The sequence below is a fragment of the Chiloscyllium plagiosum genome, unplaced genomic scaffold, assembly GCF_037043375.1.
Source record: "Chiloscyllium plagiosum isolate Xiang-an unplaced genomic scaffold, Cpla_swu_hap1 HiC_scaffold_3, whole genome shotgun sequence".
Lineage (NCBI taxonomy): Eukaryota > Metazoa > Chordata > Chondrichthyes > Orectolobiformes > Hemiscylliidae > Chiloscyllium > Chiloscyllium plagiosum.
The window spans coordinates 17,384,889-17,406,222 of record NW_028270141.1 but is presented as its reverse complement, the minus strand read 5'-3'; the positions used below and the strand labels follow the sequence as shown (position 1 = coordinate 17,406,222).

At 40.2% G+C, this 21,334-nt stretch overlaps 1 protein-coding gene across 4 annotated transcripts in view; it reads left to right on the top strand.

The window, feature by feature from the left end:
• The window catches only part of lpin1a (lipin 1a), a 113,280-nt gene extending 98,151 nt beyond the window's left edge, over nt 1-15,129 (top strand). For all 4 annotated transcript variants that reach the window (XM_087977643.1, XM_087977639.1, XM_087977652.1 and 1 more), the window contains 4 exons: nt 1,702-1,854; nt 2,723-2,837; nt 6,542-6,645; nt 13,063-15,129. In XM_087977643.1, coding sequence (XP_087833769.1) covers nt 1,702-1,854; nt 2,723-2,837; nt 6,542-6,645; nt 13,063-13,216 — 526 coding nt within the window. In that variant the 3' untranslated portion in view covers nt 13,217-15,129. The remainder of the gene's footprint in view (nt 1-1,701; nt 1,855-2,722; nt 2,838-6,541; nt 6,646-13,062) is intronic.
• Nucleotides 15,130-21,334: the final 6,205 nt, after the last annotated feature.

Sequence of the window (21,334 nt, the reverse complement as noted above, 5' to 3'; positions counted from 1 at the left end):
AATCTGAAGAGAGCTACTCTGCCTCTAAACGTGGAAGGTGGTGTGGGGGGGGGGGGGGGGCGAAAAAAATCAAACATGTAGCATACAGATATGCAGCATGGAAACAGACCCTTTTTTGGCACAACTGGTCCATGCTGATCAGATATGTGAATCTAATCAGTCCCATTTGCCAGCCCTTAGTCCAAATCCCTCAAACATTTTTCTGTATTCACGTACCCATCCAGATGCCTTTTTTTTTAAATGTTGCAATTGTACCATCCTCCACTTCCTCTGGTCCCTTTCCCCTTCCCCCTTCCTCTCTCTCTCCTCCCTTCTCTTTCTTCCCCCCCCCCCCCCCCCAATTCTTTTTTCCTCTTTCTTCCCCCTTCGTTTCTCTCCCTCCCTTCCCCCTTTGTTTCTCCCCCCCCTGTTATTGGCTCCCTTTGGTCTATATGTCCTCCTGAAGAAATGCTGGGAGAGGTATGGGGCCATAACCTAGCAAGTATCTGAAAAGTGGAGTGAGAGTTCTGTACTACTGTTAATATGCAATGATTGGTATTGCTGAAATAATTTAATTCCACTTCTCAAAATAGCTCTTCTATATTTGAATTTCTTCAGATTAAAAAATAGCAACAGTGGAAAATAAAACCTTTTTTAAGTGTTTCATGTTGCTTGTCTGTATTCTGACAAGATAGATAGTCTCCAGTCAAAACAAGAAATTAGAATGGTTTATGTAGATCATAGGCAAGGAATAACAATTTAATCATGGTGACATTGGGCATTGGTTGGTCCTGTAAATATAGTGACTTTTAATTCCAGTAGATAGATCAATTTTCCAAGCCTTTACCTCAAGACTAAATCTCTGGCATTACAAAACATAATGACATCACTGCATTTTTCAGAAAGTTCCATATGTAACAGGTCACTTATTTTATTACACTTGTATTTTGGTGCAATTCATTATTCCTGTCAAAACATGCCAGAGGTTTTATAGATACGAAAAAGGCTAAAAGCCCTGCTTTAACACTGATGATATTATTACTTGTAAACACCCAAGCTATCATTGCCTTACTCCAATTTGATTTTTGCCAAATGAATGACTGGAGTAGAGCTTGGAATGCTACAATACTCAGCACTTGCATAGTTACACTGGGATTTCAGTGATGGAATTTAGAAAACAAAAGACTTAATTACATAGTGAATGTTACAGCAGCCATGCATTTCAAAGTGCTTTACAAGATGTTAAGCACTTTTCTGAAGTGTAGTTCCTCTTGTAAGGTAAGAGAAACAGCAGTCAAATTGCACACAGCATGATCCCAAAAACCATGTGATAATGATCTGATGCTTTTCCTTGATGTTTGTGGGACATTAAATTTGTGAAGGCACCCAGAATAACTCCCTTGATTCTCAACTGCACCTACCCACCTTTTAATTGCATTGCAGAACAAAATTCTATTAATATTTTTCGTTTCTGAAAATATCAGTTGACATAGCAATCACTGTCTTTCTTTCAGGTGAGTAACTTAGATTTTCACTAGAGTATGACAAATGACTTCTGATTGGACAATCAAAGCCATTTAGAACTGCAATGTTCATTTATTTAGTATTCTATCAGAGAAACTAGCTTCTCCGATATGTACCTCAATTGAATGTGAATGGGTAAGAAAATGCAGTGCAGGGCTGGTTACTTAGTGCTGTAAACATCTTTTGTATTAATTACAGAAATGGGTACAAGTTCCTGTATTGCTCGGCACGTGCTATTGGGATGGCTGATATGACACGTGGATATTTGCACTGGGTTAATGAAAAGGGAACAGTGTTGCCAAAAGGCCCTTTGTTGCTGTGTCCCAGTAGTGTGTTTTCCGCATTACACAGGTAACCCTTCTCTTTAGAGTCTTCATTACTGTCTTGTTGTTGCACACTGGCAGCTCATTCCATACATGCATCACCCTCTGTGTAAAGAAAGTTGCCCTTTGAATCCTTTTTTTTTTAAAAAAGAATCTTTTACCTCTCTGCGTTAAACCCATGCCTTCTGGTCCTGGACTCCCCTACTGAGGAAAAGGCCTTGGCCTGTTTGCTCTATCCAGCCCCCTCTTGACCTTTAAACTTGTGTAAGGTCACTCCTCAGTCTCCAATGCTCAAGGGGAAAATAGCCCCAGTCTGTTCAGCCTCTCTATAGACCAAACCCACCAACCCTGGCAACATCCTTGTAAATCTTTTTGAGTCCTTCATGTTTCACAACATCTTTCCTATAGCTGGGAGACCAGAATTAATGCAGTATTCCAAAAGTGGCCTCACTAATGTCCTGTACAGCCATTGTGATTATGTAAAATGCTGAACTCCCTTGATGACCTTATTTAACCTCCTTCCAAAATAATTTTCAAAACACTTGCAAGTGGATATTGCTGCTGTAGTAGTGTCTGCTGTTATTTAGCAGTTTAGACTCAATAGTTTGGTCTCCCCACTTTAAATTTAAAGTCCAGAAATCTGATCATTTTCAGGTTCTAATAGATTTAGGTTTGTTGATCTGAAAACTCTTGTTTAGCTTTCCTAATAAGATACGATAATTCACCAAAATTCTATTTGCTTTCAGGGTAAATCTTAAAATAAGAAGCAGCTCAGTCGACATTTTGATTAAAATTTTGGATTAAAACCAAATTTTTTAATGGTTAAGATCCCACTCTGATCCTTCAAGATTATAACTTCATTTCAAGTGTTTTCCCATTCATGATTTTTATTTCAGAGAGGTAATTGAGAAGAAGCCAGAGAAGTTTAAGATCCAGTGCCTAACGGACATCAGGAACCTCTTTCACCCGAATAAAGAGCCTTTCTATGCAGCTTTTGGAAACCGAACTAATGTAAGTCAAAACCCTCTTTCCGCTGAGCCGCAAACACATTGAAGCATGTTAGAATGCATGGCAGTGACCAGCATACCATTCATACAAATTTAAAGGTGTAATGCTTGCTTTTTTTTTTAAAACAAAACTTAGGACTAGCATCTGATTTTTAACTTTTGAGAAATTGAATGTGGTTTTATTTTAAAGGTATATTAGCAAAGTTAGATCTCACTGAATACAAGGAGAACTAGCCATTTGGATACAGATCTGGGCTCAAAGGTAGAAGACAGAAGGTGGTGGTGGAGGGTTGTTTTTCAGACTGGAGGCCTGTGGCCAGTGGAGTGCCACAAGGATCGGTGCTGGGTCCTCTACTTTGTCATTTACATAAATGATTTGGATGTGAGCATAAGAGGTACAGTTAGTAAGTTGTCAGATGACACCAAAATTGGAGGTGTAGTGGACAGCAAAGAGGGTTACCTCTGATTACAATAGGATCTGGACCAGATGGGCCAATGGGCTGAGTAGTGGCAGTTGGAGTTTAATTCCGATAAATGCGAGGTGCTGCATTTTGGGAAAGCAAATCTTACCATTAAGTGCGTAAGTCCTGCTAAGGTCCTCGTGAGTGTTTCTGAACAAAGAGACCTTGGAGTGCAGGTTCATAGCTCCTTGAAAGTGGAGTTGCAAGTAGATAGGATAGTGAAGGAGGCGTTTGGTATGCTTTCCTTTATTGGTCAGAGTATTGAGTACAGGAGTTGGAGGTCATGTTGCAGCTGTACAGGATATTGGTTAGGCCACTGTTGTGAATATTGCGTGCAATTCTCATCTCCTTCCTATCGGAAAGATGTTGTGAAATTTGAAAGGATTCAGAAAAGATTTACAAGGATGTTGCCAGGGTTGGAGGATCTGAGCTACAGGGAGAGGCTGAACAGGCTGGGGCTGTTTTCGCTGGAGTGTCAGAGGCTGAGGGGTGACCGTGTAGAGGTTTAGAAAATTGAGGGGCATGGATAGGATAAATACAGTCTTTTCGCTAGGGTCGGGGAGTCCAGAGCTAGGGGGCATAGTTTTAGGGGAAGAGGGGAAAGATAGAAAACATTACCCCTTGGGTCTCTTTTATATGCAGAGGGTGATACGTATATGGAATGAGCTGCCAGAGGAAGTGGTGGAGGCTGGTACAATTGCAACATTTAAGAGGCATTTGGATGGGTATATGAATAGGAAGGGTTTGGAGAGATATGGGCCAAGTGCTGGCAGGTGGGATTAGATTAGGTTGGGATATCTGGTCGGCATGGACGGGTTGGACTGAAGGGTCTGTTTCATGCTGTACATCTGACTCTTATGATGGAACTTTCTTTGGAATTGCATTTGAGTTATTTTGACTTTAGTCCCTGTGCTTCTGGTTCATGATGCACAAATTCGGAGGGAATTGTATAAAACAATTTTAAAAATAATTCTTGTTATCTTAAGCTTGCATCTAAAAGATTAGAAACCTTATGAAATGGGTTGTTAACACAGTATTCTGTAAAAATGTGATAAGTCACAATAAAAGCCATTTGAGTAGTGCAACATTCAACTTGAGGTTTAATTTGTGTAAGTTTTGACCTGAGCTATCCTCGAGTTGTTGTCCAACTACCTTTTTTTTTTTCGGGGCTTAAATAGTTTCATTACTGCTACTGACACTTAAACTAAATACCCACCTGTAAATTGCAAGTGTTGGATGTGTAGCATGACAATTCTTGGTGTCTCTCCTCTCTTGCTTGCGCGCTCTTGCTTGCGCGCGCTGGCTCAGGTCCATTTACCAGGTTTCATACTTCCTGTTCTCTAGACTTCTATTACCTAATTGTGTTGAAGAGATATATCTTTCTAGTTATGCCTGCTACTTTTGAGCTCATGTTCTTTTAGGCTGGATTCATGCTTCATTTTTGTATTAAAGACACAGAATTGGATTTGAAAGTATCTGAAGATGGAGATTGAAGATTTCACTTCTGGGAGTGCTTGCTTATGTTTTAGTCTCAACACAATCCTATTTCAAGCTCTTTTATTTTCCTTTTGTTCCTTTTCAAATGTTTTGGAAGCGGATTCTGTAACTTGTGTATAAATATTTTGCTTCCATCCAGGTAGTTTGACACGTTTTAAAATAGAAAACATTCTACTGAGATTGCGCTCTTTTTGCTTGATGTTATTAAATTAAAACTATTTAGTTAGCTCTTTTCACAGCCCCATTTTTTTTTTGTAAATTTGAAAACTGATTTGTTAACAACATAAAATTAGCCACTTTACACCAATTGAAAGCATTATTTAGACAATCCTGTCACCCCCAAAATAGTTTTTTTTAAAGTAAGTGTTTGGGAAAATTTTGTTGCCTGTAATGAGCATAGTTTGCCCATGTTTTCTTTTGTTGCATACTTAAGGCACAGGCAACACTGTTGGCAGAGTATGTTCAGTGTGTGATGTGCCAGGCAGTTCTGGCTGTTCCTAATTACTTGACTTGTCTCTGTTAGCCTTGGCTTACTCTCCAAGAACAAATGTCTCAGCAGGGATACCAGAGAGCTCCAGTAAGAGCTGGTATTAAAAAATGTTGGGAGCATTTTTTCCCTATCCTTTCTACCTAGGGAAAGGATCTTTTTGAGAACCTGCACCTTTCTTGGATTGGCATGTAAGGCTATTCAGCCCTCTGAGTCTGCTATACCATTCAATAGTATCATTACTGATTTGATAAACTTGCACCCTCCTTGCCTATTAAGAATCTATCTACCTCTACCTGAAAAATACTCAGACTGGGTATAAGGTAGGGGTTCTGAGTGAGGTGACAAATGGTGGGATTTGTGACCGAATCAGTAGAAGGCTGGTGAGACTGATCTTAGCTAAAAATATGTAGAATGCCACCTGTCTTTCCATGTCTTGAGGAATAGTTTTGAAGACTCCCCAGCCCCTGAGGAATTGCTCAGGTAATTCCCTTCCCTTGAAACTGTCTCCTATCTCTAGATCCTTCGAGAGGAAAGTCTTTTATCATGCACCCTGTCAACATCACCTCTAGTGTCATCAAATTTGTTCTGAAGAAATTGTTTAAACACCTCCTGGTGAACAGGGTTTTAAAAGTCTTTAGCGAATGTGCAATTTCTTTAGAGCTGGTATAAATGCCTTTTCCTGGTATTCATACACCTTAGTCCATTAAGTAATGCCACAGTTTTATTATGACTAGATAATTATCTTCATCCATTTGCTGTAGTGTGGTAGCTGATGCATTGATAATTTGCATCTTTGTGCTGTGTATGTAAGATCCTTGTGTTACATGGAGACACTGGGTCTCATTGTACTGAAAAATTTCAATTTGTTCACTTTTATTACAGTGCCTGGTATTTACACATACACATTACAATTGCAGGAATTTGTGTCTGGGTTCAAGCGAAGCATTTTGAATGTAATGTGGCATGCTTCCCTTAACATGAGGACAGAGCTTAGTAGGATGGGCTGTGAGCTTTGCAGCATGAGCTCAAGTGCCATGATATAGTGATGACGCGGAGCATGTCTGTAAAGTGAGACATAGCAGCAATAACTGCCTCTTCCTCAACCCTATCCAGTCAAATGGTTTTCTGAATTAATCAATTTGTAAATGTCAAACCTTTCAGCCACAACTAGAGAACTGGATGACAAAGGAAGTGACCAGTTACAGAAATGATAGGAGTTCATAAACCAGTAATACAATCCTTTTTTCTTTTTCCCAATAGGATGTTTTCTCCTACAAACAAGTCGGAGTTCCAATAAATAGGATTTTTACCGTCAATCCTAAAGGTGAACTAATACAGGAGCATGCAAAGACCAATGTATCATCGTGAGTAAACATTAATTGCTTAAATTTTTGAATGGGAATTGTTTTGTTGTAAACTGTTTTACAGAATTTGTGTATCCCTCTTGGGCTGTTGCGATTTTGTGTATTGATCATATCTTCAGGGCTTCTACCTATCTCAATGGCTTCACCTAGACAGCAATATCTTTTTTTCTTCTTGTCTGTCTAATCTCTTACTGTGTTTCACTACACCTCCTCCCCCAAACACATCATCCTCAGTCACTTAATTTTGATTGTCTTTTGCCACACTCTAAACTATTTTTCTTTTCCTGCTGTCTGTCATCTGCTGAAACTCAGTGTGTATTTTACATTCCATACTCTCTCGCATCGCAGGCTGCTTATCTCAGTCAAACCCTTCCACTTCCTCTTTTTATTTATATATATATATATATATATATATATACACACATATACATACTCTGTCTCTGCTTCTTGCATCAACCACTCCATTTCTGAAGTCTGTCAGAAGATAAAGCTCAGAGCTCAGCATCTCATTTTCAAGATACTTCAGTCTGAATTATTGCCCCTCTTTATTACAGTTAGATTAGATTATTTAGTGTGGAAACAGGCCCTTCAGCCCAACAAGTCCACACTGACCCGCCGTAGCACAACCCACCCAGACCCATTCCCCTACGTTTACCCCTTCACCTAACACTACGGGCAACTTAGCATGGCCAATTCACCTAACCTGCCCACTTTTGGACTGTGGGAGGAAACCGGAGCACCCGGAGGAAACCCACGCAGACACTGGGAGAATGTGCAAACTCCACAGTGTCACCTGAGGTGGGAATTGAACCCGCATCTCTGGTGCTGTGAGGCAGCAGTGCTAACCACTGTGCCACCGTGCCTTTTAATTCTTTCAGGCTATTGCATCAGAGCTAATGCTGGCAGATTGAATCCTCGTTCTCTTTTAAATTACATCTCTGGACTGTTCATTTTGTTTCACATCGGAGTATCACCCTCACAACCTCTGTCAATCACTGCTGCCTGCCCACACACCACCTTCCAAATCCATGACCACTTCCATCTGGAAGGATGTGGGCAGCAGATACATGGGAGTACCATTCCCCATCCTGACTTGGAAATATATTGCCATTCCTTCACTGCTACTGGGTCAAAATCCTCTAATTCCCTCCATGTGCTTTGTGGATCAACACACAGCAGGTAGACTGCAGCAGTTCAGGACTGCTGACTGCTGCCACTTCAAGGCCAGCTCGGGATGGGTAATCAATGCTGGCCAGTCAGTGCTCACGTCCTATGAATGAATTTTTAAAAAAATCTCACTGGGCAGCAAAGTATCAAGTGAGGCTAGTTTTTAAAAAGCCCATCTCACTGCTGTGGCACATTGCCATAGCTCAACTGGGACATTCTCTGCTTCCTAACCCTGATAGCTAATCTCCACACAGTCCCACTGCTATCTCCCTGCCATCTCATCATACATTTGCCCATGATGCACAATGAACCCTTTTGCATCTGGGCTTTCATGTTTGGTGCTGTTTTTAATATAAAAAGCTGTAAAAGGTCAGGTGGCTGGTTTGTAAGACAGAGCGATTCCAACTGTGTGGAATTGATTCCTGCACTGGCTGAAGTTCCCACAAAGGTTGCTGTTTCTCAACCTCCTCCTCAGACAGTCAGCGGACACGCGGTATTGCGTCTCTCTCAACACTCCCAATCCTCACTTAACATTTTCCTTTGCCCATACACTCCTGTAATTGCACTCTTGCTTCCTGGTACACCCAAAAGTTGATAGAATCTTACTAGTCCAGTAACACTGCTAACTAAGCTAAAGCTCTGATCTGTTGTGCACTTTTCAAAAAAAAAAGTATTCTGTTCTTGCCCTTTCACGTTTTAAAAATTTCTTTAGCACCCTAACTCTCCTTTTTCTCACCCTCTTTTCCCCCCCACCCCCACCCCCACCCCATGCCACTAATCATCAAACCCTGCAATGTTTCCTTTTATTTCATTCAAACCTGCAAATGCCCATCCACTCTCCCTAATATTCCTTCTCACTTGGCACTGCCAATCTTGCCACAACCTTTCTGTATTCTTTCCTCTCCTATTTAATTTGTTCTTGCCACTTAAGCATGGCATTCCTCTGCGAGTCTGCTGCTGTCTCTGCACTGATTAGCAAACTCCAAAACAATTCAATCCTCAGAATATATATTTTCTATTTTGAATTGTGGCACTCCAAGTGGTCAGAATTGCATAGCAGAAAGATTGGTTTTTAAGTTGATGATTCTGAACTTTTTTTTTCTCCTGTGACTCTGGTAATTTTTTTTTATGTGAAAATAGTTATTGGAACCCCACATTGTAACATTCACTAATACTCCTTGAAACTATTAAAATACTAGGCGAAAGTGAGGACTGCAGTGCTGGAGGTTAGAGAGTGTGGTGCTGGAAAAGCACAGCAGGTCAGGCAGCATCCGAGGAGCAGGAAAATCACCCTCTTTAGGATGAAGGGTTTTTGCCCGACCCGTCAATTTTCTTCCTCTTTCAGCTGCTGCCTGACCTGCCAGGCTCTTCCAGCACCCCACACAACTATTAAAGTACTAATCACTAAATATAAACACCACTTCTTCCTTCCTAACAATCGCCACAGATTAAATTGTGCAAAATGCTCTATATGCACTTTGAAATGAATGATATTGGTCTCCCAATAGGATTCTCAATATTTGAAAAACTTCAAATAAATTTGACTTTACAATCAGAGTTCAATATTAATAGTGAGTGTTCAATTCACTTGGTTTGTTTGCTGTTTGTGTAGTTTCAATATTTAAATGTAATCTGGTGTAACTGTTGCATGAATACATCCAAGTCAGATGGTTAAGCACATGATACAGGGTATGGTACAATGGCAGGCCTTCAAATCTAAGACTTTGATTTCCTCCTTTTACCCATACAGCAATTGATGGGTATTTATCAGGTAAGGGTACCCCAAGGGATGTTGAGGAAGGGCATGGTAAACAATAGCTAAGGTACAGGTAAGCTATTATCTTTCAGAAGAATCTGCAGAGACTGAATGGACTAATCCCACTCTGATCTAATCCCATGATCTTTCTTGATTTTGCCTCCCAAGCAATGAAAAATAATAAAATTTAAAAGGTAAATGGTTAAAGGTGTATCTTTTGATACTAACTTCAAAAGAAAACCTCCCAGTACATGAAAGCTCAAATCTGATTATGAAGGCCCAAGTCACTTTGCAGATTTGACTGCACTAATGTTAAATTATTCTCTGGGTGAGTTTTATTGCAGCTTTTAGCTATCTTTTGGTTCTCAGCAAAAGGAAATCTAACAGCAAAATAAACATCAGAGCTTGACTTATTGTACCCTGCTAAATACACCTCTGCTTGTTGACATGAAAAAATACAGCAGATGTTGTTCCATTTGTTTTATTTACAAGCGGAAGCTTAAATGTAGTTAGATGCTGAAGAAACTGCACTGGGGTGAAATGGGACCAGATAAATTGAATACTAGCAATAACATACTTGTGACAAGCAAGGGCCATGGTTGCGCGCTCTCAAAATTGAAATCTGAAGTTGCGCACCGTTGTACCTCACTGTCTCAAAGCTATGTCATTTTGACCATGAATGTGAATTTTTACTTTGGTTATTGCTTCTTAACATAGGAATGGGAATAGATCATTCAGACTATTAGATCTTTCCTGCTAGTCAGGTACATGATGGTTAATCATCTATCTCAGTGCAGGAAAGTGGCATTATCTCCATATTTCTTAATGTTCATCTCCAAAAATCTATTGATTTCTCTTGATTTTGCTCAATGGTTAATAATCTCTAGTCTGTAACAGAGGATTCCAAAGATTTGCTCTACTCAAAGTGCCTGTATTCCTTCTCTCCATCTTTACAACCTATCCCATATTCTGAGAATTGACTCCCTTGATTCTAGATTAACTAGCTAGGAGGACAACTTTTTTTGTATACAAGTATCTTTGTAAGCTTCAATTAGGTCACACTCCCTTCAAAGCACTAGTGATTACGAACATGTTACTTTAGTCTTTCCCCGTTCTGATCCTGCCATCCCGGGGATTGGTCTGGTAAAGCTCTGTTGTGCACTCGGAGTCCAAACTGCACATGTTGTTCCAGACGTGGTCTCCAAGATTCTACACCAGAACAGCAGGGCATCTTTACTTGGTACTTACTTTGACCCTCAGGATGTGAGGATTTTGCATTTACTTTTTTTCTAATTGCTTGTTGCAACTAACTTTTTAGTGAATCGTGAACGAGGATAGTCGGGTCGCTTTAGACTTTAACAGTTCATGAACCCCATTTTGAGGAATATTTTGCAGTTTTAATTTTCTATCAGTGAGTAACGTGTCCCATTCCCATTTTTATTCCATTTGATATGTTGTTAGCCCTTTCACTGGTTTGTCTAAGCCCCCTTTTATAGTGCCCTTCTCTCAACTTCCATTCCTCCTAATTTTATGGCATCTGTAAATTTGGAAATACTATTCATCCTCAATATTCCAACCATTTTCATAGTTTGTGAAATAGCTGTGGACCCAGCACTGGTAGTTATTTGTGTGGTACCTCAAAAATCTGCCATGCTGAGAATGATCCCCCTTTTTTGTCCTCCACTTTTGTCTCTGAACCAATTCTCAAGTCATGTATGTTTTAATTTTGTTCATAACATCTTGTGTGGGACCTTTACCAAAACTTTCCTAAAAAAAAAAAAAATGCAACTACGTTGCATCAACTGGTCCTGTTTTATGCTTAAAATACTATCTCAAATTTGTTTGTAAATATGATTTCCCTTTTCATAAATCCATGTTGACTCTGCACAATTTTAACATCCCACCCAAACTATCTTCATGTTGATCATTTGATCTAAAATCCTCTCTTCCAAAGAGTACTACCCACTTTTTCTTTTCTCCCCCATAGCCTTTTCAAATGTAGAATATTTTTGGATATTCCCTTCCCAGTCTTGGTCACCTTTGGGGCCATGTTTCTCTGGCAATTATTTCACAATCCTTTACCTCCTTTGGTACTGTCAGATCATTTTAACCATTTCTGAATGCTCCATGTATTTAGATCTTTTTAACAATACACTCCATTCTATTTTGGTTTCAGCCTTTGTCACCTCTTGATATCTTTTGCCTGCTAGCATCTGACAAATGAATGTTTTGTTTAATGTTGTGCTGCTTGAAAAGGGAGGAAGAGTAGTTATACGGCCAGTATATTAGTATGGGAGATTCATTTACAGAAATGAAATTAACCATTATATAGTAAATGAAGCAATAAAGGACAGAAGAATGTGCTAATGGGATTGGATGTGTTAGGGAAAGATGAAGGTGACTTAGAAGAAGGTTGTGTTGTACATTGATGTGGATCTGTTGGGCCAAATAGCTGCTTTTTAATGCTGTTGGTATTTTGTAAAGGGAACATTTGGAATGATAGTGATATTTGAGAAATGTAATATTCTGAATATACATTTGCATGCTAAAAAAGGATGTTTTGTTCAAGCTTTTCATCTTGTTATAATCTGGACAAGGGGAAACCAGTATTTGTTCTAATTGAGGGGGATAATGTTACTTTGTCAAGTGTACTCTGATAAAGACATTGCCATAGAGAATACATCTATTGAAATGAATATGCATTGGTGGTTGGTTATTCCATTTTATAGCTTAATCTTCCTGGTGTTAGCTCCTTTCATCCAGTCTCCTCTCTTTCTCTCTCTCTCTCTCCTCCCCCCCCCCCCCCCCCCCCCCCCCCCCCTGTCCAGATCTGATGTTTGGTATTCATTAGATTGCTCCTATCAAATTTTATAAAATGCTGAAGTGAAAACCTTTTTTTTTTTTTTGCCAAAAATTCAAATCCTCAACAGTAATACTGAGCTGTTGTCATTTTAATAAATACCTGTTCTCCTGTAACTAGTTTCAAGCTGGCTTTTTTGAGTTAAAGTAAACCTTTTTTTGATTGTAACAAGCATTTAATTCTGGATTCTGACACACTAACCCCTCAATATTAGCCAGTCTGGTGTTATCCTGAGAATCAAATACTGGTATATACTTGATTGAGAACCCACTGATACAGTGTGCAAATGCAGAATGCAATGCCATCTTCAACTTAACTCCATTCTTCCCAACAGAACATTTGGAAGCAGGTTCATCCAAAATTCTGGAGCTTCTGAGATTTAGATGTGGAAATGAAAATGGATTGCAGAACAGATGAGATATAACTGTCCAAGATATTTGATTTCCCTTTTTTAATACTGCCCAGAAGAGGCTCAAACTATACAGGTCAAAGGATAGTCTTGGTGAACCACAAACTACTTAGACTTCTGGGGCATGTGGGGTGAGAGACAAAGTGGTAACTTTGCTTAAACAGTCTGTGTTTGTGAGAGTGCATTCAGTCTCTAATACAAAATCCATTCTGTTTCTTTTTCCAGTTACGTAAGGCTGAGTGAAATAGTTGACCATGTGTTCCCTCTGCTAAAGAGAGAGCATTCCTCTGACTTCCCTTGCTCTGATACCTACAGCCAATTCACTTTCTGGAGAGAACAGCTGCCAAATGTGGAAAACCTCAAAGCTCCCCAGGATTAAACTCTGCACGTTGTGAAATGGTTTTTGTTCATTAAGTGCTCGCAGCCATTGCTCATGTTGAGATAAGCTGAAAGTAATGTAATAGGAAAGCTGCTATCCCTTCACTGAACTTTTTTTTTACTTTATGAACTGTCCTTCTGTAAGGATATTATTACAGGTTAAGAATGAAGTTACTTGATAGAGGTATGTTAAACACCAGGTTTCATAAGGAGAAATAACTTTTTATTGTCAATATTTTGTGTAACGTGTTCCAAGTTGATGCCAGTTAATCTTTTTTAAAAGATTACCATCCACTCTTAAACACTCCTTTTTGTGGTCTTCAGAAATATTCACCAAGTTTTCCTCAACAGATGTAGAATTATTATTTATACTGTGCACTTTTGATTGATTTACATTCACCTTTTTTAGATGAGTTTTTCATGCCCCAGTAAACACTGCAGCTTCGAAGGCTAATCTAGTTTAAATTGTTGATCTCACCAGCTGCTGTCCACCCAACACTCCCACACGCTTCCACCCCTGTTTTTTTTTCTCTTTCATGAAGGTGATGTCTTATGCTGGGCTGCATTTGTGACTGCCGGCTGTTAACTGGACACAGACACACCATCCCTGTGTTTGTACCTCAGCTGGGCTAGAAGTGATTGACCAAGTAAACCTCAATGCTTTACTTTTCCATAACTAAAGGTCACCGCAGCCTATTGACATGTACCTGGTTTTGCCCACCAAGCTATTGTGGGAAATATCAAAACTGTAAAACAATATTTAGGTTGAGGCATTTTTCTCAGGACGGTTTTTATGTATTTTAATTTGATTATTGCATTGACTTTAATTTTCTGAAAAATGGATAGCAAATAACTTGTTGCTGTTAAAACTTTTAAATTCTTTGCTCCAGACTTTTTTAATACCTAGTTGGAATACTGGGGTCAAAATTGTTAAAGCAAAATACTGCAGTTACTGGAAATCCTGAAGTAAAAGCAGGAAATGTTGCAATTTAGTAAGTCAGGCTAGAGTCAAGGGAGGAACAGGCTTAACATGTCAGATTGAGTTCTGATTTAAAATTCATCTATCTGAAATTTTCTTCCTTTCCCCTCCTTCCAGCACATTCCCCTCAGATGCTGCCAGAGCTGCTGAGAATTTAGAGCACTTTTTTTTTTTTCTTTTTCATAGCCCTGTATTAGCCTTTTTTCAAGTAAGGTTGCAGATGCAATTGGATTGCAGGCTGCAATTCAACATTGTTGCCTTGCACTGTCAATAGCAGTCTCTACTCTCTGCCATGCGCTACAGTATGGCATTTGGTTGAAGAGTGAACGGAATGGACTTTCTCTAACCATCTGGGTTCAGTACATATCCAACAATCAAAGGGTTTTTTCTTCCTGGAAATGGCTTCAACTAGGTGCAAAAATGTTTTAAGGTCTTTTCGAAGAAAGGATAATCTCATACATTTGAGGTCATTGTCTAATGAGGTGAGTCTGTTTCACTTTTTCTTTGTTGTAACATTTCCACAAAAAAAACCCCTTTAATTCCAGGATATTGTTAACTGATCTGATTTGAGGAAGGGAGATGTAGAATGAATTTTAAATATCCTCTGGAAAGCACAATAACCATGCATCCATAGTGGAATCCATAGTATTTTATCTTTTTATTCTTCTGATACAATGGTCACAAAGTTAGAAAGTGCCATTCTTGTGATGGATTGTAATTTGTGCCTGATTCTTATCAGCAGCAACTAAACTAGGGGAAAATCAGGCCGAGTGTAATGTAAAGAGTATTTTCTTTCTATGAAAGATAAGTAATTACAGATTTGAAAACAAAGCTTCAATGTATTGTTATTACAATATTCTCTCTGAATTGCAATGTTACTGTAAGGAAAATGCTACATGCAAATAAATTACTCCATAAAAGCGGAATTGTTAAAATTTGAGGGCTCAATCTTCTACTTTATTGGTCAAGTGAGTTTTGTTTTTGAAGGCATTGCCATCACTATGTCCAGTGAATTTAATAGTCATATGTAATCAAACCCACTAATTTAACTACCAAGCCACTCCATGTCTGATTCCAGTCTCCTCTTAGTACACGCAGTTTCCAGAATGACTTACCACTATGGATATCCTGGAATCCACTTTATTTCATGGGACCCCTACAGTGTGGAAGCAGGCCATTGGCCCAACAAGTTCACACCAACTCTCGAAGAGCATCCCACCCAGACTTATGACCCTGCTCTATCCCTGGGACCGTGCATTTTTCACAGCTAATCACCTAACCTACACATCCCTGGATAATTTAGCTTGGCCAATCTACCTAACCTGTACATCTTTTGGACTGTGGGGGGGAAACCCACCGACACAGGCCAGTGTGCAGACTGCACACAAATGGTCACCCAAGGGTAAGAATTGAACCTGGGTCCCTGGTGCTGAGGCAGCAGTGCTAACCATTGAGCCATTGTGTTGCCTTGCATCAACAGCATCTCAAAGCTCACTGCATCCAGACAAGTACAGTCAGTCGGTTTCCCTGTGCATTTTCTTAATATTTGCCACTGGCATGGTGAATGGGAGGAAATGGGCAGCTTACCTTTGGGGCCGGAGCTGGAGGTCCTGCTGAACCAGGTGGTACTCGGATGGGGCTCTCCCTTCCCCAAGGAACAGCAGCACACAGTGTACACGCACGTGCACGCATGCACATGCACGCACACACTCAAACGGATTGGGAATCTTCAGAAGACCGTAAGTGAAGTTGTTGGAATGAGACATATTGTTGCCTGTGCTGCTGAAGGGACAACCGCCTATGAGGAATGTCACTGTCCTCTATAAGCCACAATTCCGCTTAATGCTCTGTGATATAGGTTAAAATTCTCACTGCAACAGCTTGTGAAACTTTTTTAAAATTCCAAAATTTATTAAAAATCACACCCAGTCCAACACCAGTATCTCCAAATCAAAGTTTATTAATCTTGGTGATGGTGACCATTGAAATCATCAGATTGTCCTTTAAAAATGCAGCAGGTTCATGAATTCTGTCATAGTTAGAGATGCTATCCTTAGCTGACTCCATCTATGAGAGTCCTGATGCACACCCAGTAATTGACTCTTTACTGTCCTCTGTCCTGGTCCCTCAAGTTACTTGACTACACCAAAGTGCTACATAAGTCAACAGCTTCAAGCGTACTTCCATTGGTTAGACCTCAGCGGTTTAAGAGGATGGCTTTCCAGCAGCTGCTCCAGGGAAATTGGTCAGCCTTTCTGGCTCAGCCATTGTGGAACACCCATCTAGCTGGCAAAAGAATAGAGAAAATAATCAAATCTAATAATTGGATACTAGTTCTTTGTAGGAAACAATATGCTTAAGATTTGATAACTTTTCAAGCTTATTTGTAGTTGGGTTTACTTAATATTGAAAATGCCTATAGCATTGAACCAGACCATTCAGCCTGTTATAGCTGACCCTCTGTAGTTAGGTAAACATGCTTCTTCATTCTTTTTACTCCTTTCCCCTGCAGTCCTGTAACTTTTTGTTTTGGACACTTGGGTATGTACTCCCAATGCTTAAAATGGCTGCTGGAATGTGCAGAATGCCCCCTGGCTTTAGAGTCATCTGTTTCCATACAGATATTGATAACAGGATGTCTACCTGGTAATGGTCATGGGGGGTCTGTATGCAGTGGTGGGTAGGTCTGTAACTAACTGGGCGGAGACAGGGAAGCTATCAGTCCCACAAAATGAATTAGTAGATGAAACCGTTCAAGTATAGAATTAGTCGTAAGAACATTCGCCACCCTGTTAAGCGAACAACACTTTTGGCTGGGATATAGAGGTTTTAAAAACTAGTCTCTTCCCAACTACACAAGTGTTGGAAGTCTTCATTATTGATTTTCAAATGTGCTTGAAATAAATCAGACCTGGGTTTCCTACCTTTCAAGTTTCTTACTGAGTTTGCAAGGCAGGTGGCTTCTCTTCACTGCACCAGAGTATATGGGTAGCACCATCTTTTTGACAGTCAGCTGCTGTTGATGTAGCACTGTCTCTGCATGTGTGTACTCTAATTGCATCGCTCAGAAGCTCAGCCTTTCCGATAAAGGTCAACTGCCCTTTTTTTTTGAAAGATTCAATTGATCCTGCCTCCACCACATATAGTTTTCCAGGCCTTAGCCACTTATGAAAATGTTTCAATGCCATAGCTGCTTTTGCAAATTATTTTAAATGCATGCTTTCCATCAATCAGAACAGTTTCAGGTATTTGACTTTATCCACGCTCCCTCCTGATTTTTTTTTTTTAAAAAGATCTTCATCAAATCTCTCCACCTCCAATCTCTCAACAACTGAATTCCTCATCCCTGGAACCATTCTTGTGTATCATTACTGCATTCAGGCTCCTGTTGTTAAACCCTAAGTCTCTCCATAATTTACTGAAGAAAGGATAAGGTAAAAGTAAATACATGTAGACCAAGTCCTATCAGCTGAATTTTAACAAAACACTAATACAGCCAATCCTGTTTATTATTTTTTTTCCCCTTTTACTATTTCCCCCACACTACTGCCTAACTGCAGTAGTGCTTATATTTTCCCCACCACCATGTTGTGTGCAGGTGTGAGACAGTGAAAGACAACAGGTGTACAAATCTTTCTTCCTGGTGGTGGAAATTGAATAAAGGAAATACCTGTGTGGCCAGTGACAAGCAATGCCCTTCTCAAAGGGTAAACCACTCCTGTTTATATGTCAGCTGGGGCTCTCTGCTTGGACCAGATTGAAAGCCCCAATTCAGGGAACTCATTCTGTGATCTCCACCTGGTTGACCTCATCACATTTACTACACCAATAGTGTGTATTGGTACATACATACTTTGACAAAAGGAGGTGCACAGAAGAGGAATCTATGTTCTCGCCAAAGTTAATTTCCCCATTCTCTATTAGGTTTTACTTGCACCAGGTTTGAAACTATCCTCTTTATTCATCACCAAAAATCTATCAATTGCTATCGTGTAAACCATAATGTGGAGAGATTTGGGAAAAGCCTCGATAGGGCATTGAGGCAGATAATTTTGAACAGGCCAAGACCTGGTAAATGCAAGGGCCACAGTTTGATGATATAGTTTGGGATATTTAGGACTGAGACAAGGAGAAATTTCTCCACCTAGAGAGTGTGGAGTTTGTGGAATTCTTTGCTAATGAATATGGTTAAGGACAAAATGATATATGTGGAAGGATTTAGATATAGCATAAGGGTTTAAACGGAGGGATACGGACCAGGTGCTGGCAGGTGGGACTAGATTGGGTTGGCATAACTGGTCAGCATAGACAGGTTGAACCGAAGGGTCTTTTTCCATGCTGTACATCTGAGTCTATATAGCTCTTGGGCTAAAGGGATCAAAGAGCTTTGGGAAGGGGAGTGGTGGAGGGAAGAGGGAACTATGTTAGACAATCAGCTGTGATGGTATAGAATGATTGAAGAGCCAAATGGTGTTGTGCTCTTACTTTCTACATCCACCAAACAGAGCAACATTGAGAGGCTGAATGGCCTATTCTTTTTTCAAATGTTCTGTTTTCTGCAAATTTTGAATTTGTGCCCAGTCCATACAGGACTGGGCCATTAATCCTAAATTAGGAACAACAGGGGCCCTAACACCATTCTGAGCCATTGCGCCACAGCCCTTCCTGTGATCCTGAAAGTAACTGCTCATTAGTACTTTGTTTCTTGTCACATAGCCAATTTTGTATCCTTGTTGCCACTGTCCTGCATATTTCTAACTTTGTTCACTGGTCTGTTGTATTACCCTCCGTGACTCGAACTAACATGGAGGTAATACTATTAAGCATGATTTGCCTCTAATGACCTCAACTGGCTTTCCTTAACAAACATCTGTCAAAATCATTTCTAAAAGCACCTCTACAGATGAGGATAAACTGATTGGGCTACTGTTGCTTATTGTTTTTTTTGAACAAGGGTAAGATTTTCACTCCTCTTGTTCTTGGTCATCTAAGAACGATTGGAAAATGATGGCCGCCCCACCTTTGCAATCTCCATTCTCCCTTGCCTCAGATGCTTGAATGCATGTTAGTTCCCATACCTCACCAACCTTGAAGATAGTCTCTTCAAACCTGTTTGTCATGAATATAAAGATATATTATAAGTGAGCATTCTTTAAATAATGTCTTCAAACTGGGCACACAATTTTAGAAAATGGCTCCCAGATGGCCAGTGACTAGCCTGTGTGTTCAGCTGATGTTAGAACTAGACTGTACTTTGTCTCAAATAAAATTTACAAGGAGTTTTGAAATTCAATGAATTGAAACTGTGACAACACTTTCCTGAAATGGCCCTTCCTATTTTTCAAAATACCTGACGGAGTGAGTTACTCAAGCTAATGGCTGAGATGGTTTAAAAGCTAATTTATGCTGATGAAAAGACAATGGATTGGTCTGTACTCTAGAATTAGGCTAATCTAATGTCTAATATGGAAGTATAATTCACCAGCTTTGGGGCTGCAGCCATTCTGAGTCTTGAACTGTTACGGTCTGGTTCTGAGCAACTACATAGTGTAGAGGTCTTGGGAGAAATTATCTGAACAGCATGAGTGAAGTAGGCACAGGTTGATGGGAAGTTGTCTATGAGGGCTGCTGTAATGAACCAGTCCTAAGATCCACAAATTATAGTGCTATATAAGCAAAGAAGAAAAAGCCTGTATTCATTCTTCGAAGTAAAAACATCCATTTTACCATTATTCCCTTTCTTGTCAAAGAGATGTATAGCACGGAAACAGAGCCTTTGGTCGAATTTGTCCATGCTGACCAGGTATCTGAAATAAATCTAGTCCCGTTTCCCAGCACCTGGCCCTTAACCCTCTTCAATTCTTCCTATTCATATACCCATCCAGCTGCCTTTTAAATGCTGTAATTGTCCCAGCCTCCTCCACTTCCTCTGACAGCACACTCCATATATGCATCACCCACTGAGTGAAAACGTTACCCCTTAGATCCCTTTTAAATCTTACCCTGTCACCTTGAAACCTATGCCCTCTATGTTTGGATTCCCCTACCCTGGGGAAAAGATCTTCTCACTCAGTCAATTTTGTATCCATATTGCTACTGTTCCTTTTATTCCATGAGTTCTAACTTTACTCACAAGTTAATTGTGTGGATTGAAGCAGAAAGCTCTCTGCTGCTTGAAGTTGTATCTAATACAAAGGAAGATAATTGTGATTGTTGGGGAGGCCAATAACTTTAGCCCCAGGAATCGCAGCAATTGTTGTTTATCAAAGTGTAGTTGTCCCCAAACTCCTCCTACTGTTTCGAAATGAGCTTCCCTCCATCATAAATCAAGCATGGGACATTCTGTAAGATTTCACCATATTACATTTAGTAGACATCACAAACTGCTTCAATACATGAGGAGTTATCATGCAGTGGATCTGGAACAAAAGTCAGACTTGGGCTGAAATGTGGCATCCAGTATTCATACCACACCAGTGCCAGGCAATGACCATTCCTAATAACGCAGTCTGTCTATTCTTGACATTCATAGTATTTAGCTAAATTCCCTCCCGTCGTCACTCCTGGTGATAACACTGACCAGAACCTGAACTGTAGAGACTGGGCATTCTGTGGTGAGTGACCCAGCTCTAACTCCTCAAAATCAGGCCACCATCTGCAAGGCATTAGTCAGAAATATTATGGGTACTCCCCATTTGCCTGGATGTGTGCAACTCCATAAAAACTCAAGAAGCTCTCCATCATCCAGGATAAACAACCTGATTAGTACCAACATTCACGATCACACAGTGGCAGCCATGTCTACCATTTAGATTAGATTACTTAGAGTGTGGAAGCAGGCCCTTCGGCCCAACAAGTCCACACCGACCCACCGAAGAGGAGCCCACTCCCTTACATTTACCCCTTCACCTAACACTGCAGGCAATATAGCATAGCCAATTCACCTAACCTGTACATTTTTGGACTGTGGGAGGAAACCGGAGCAAACCCACACAGACACGGGGGGAATGTGCAAACTCCACACAGACAGTTGCCTGAGGTGGGAATTGAACCTAGGTCTCAGGCACTTGAGGCAGCAATGCTAACCACTGTGCCACCATGTCACCCAACAAGATACACTGCACTAACTTAGTAAGGCTC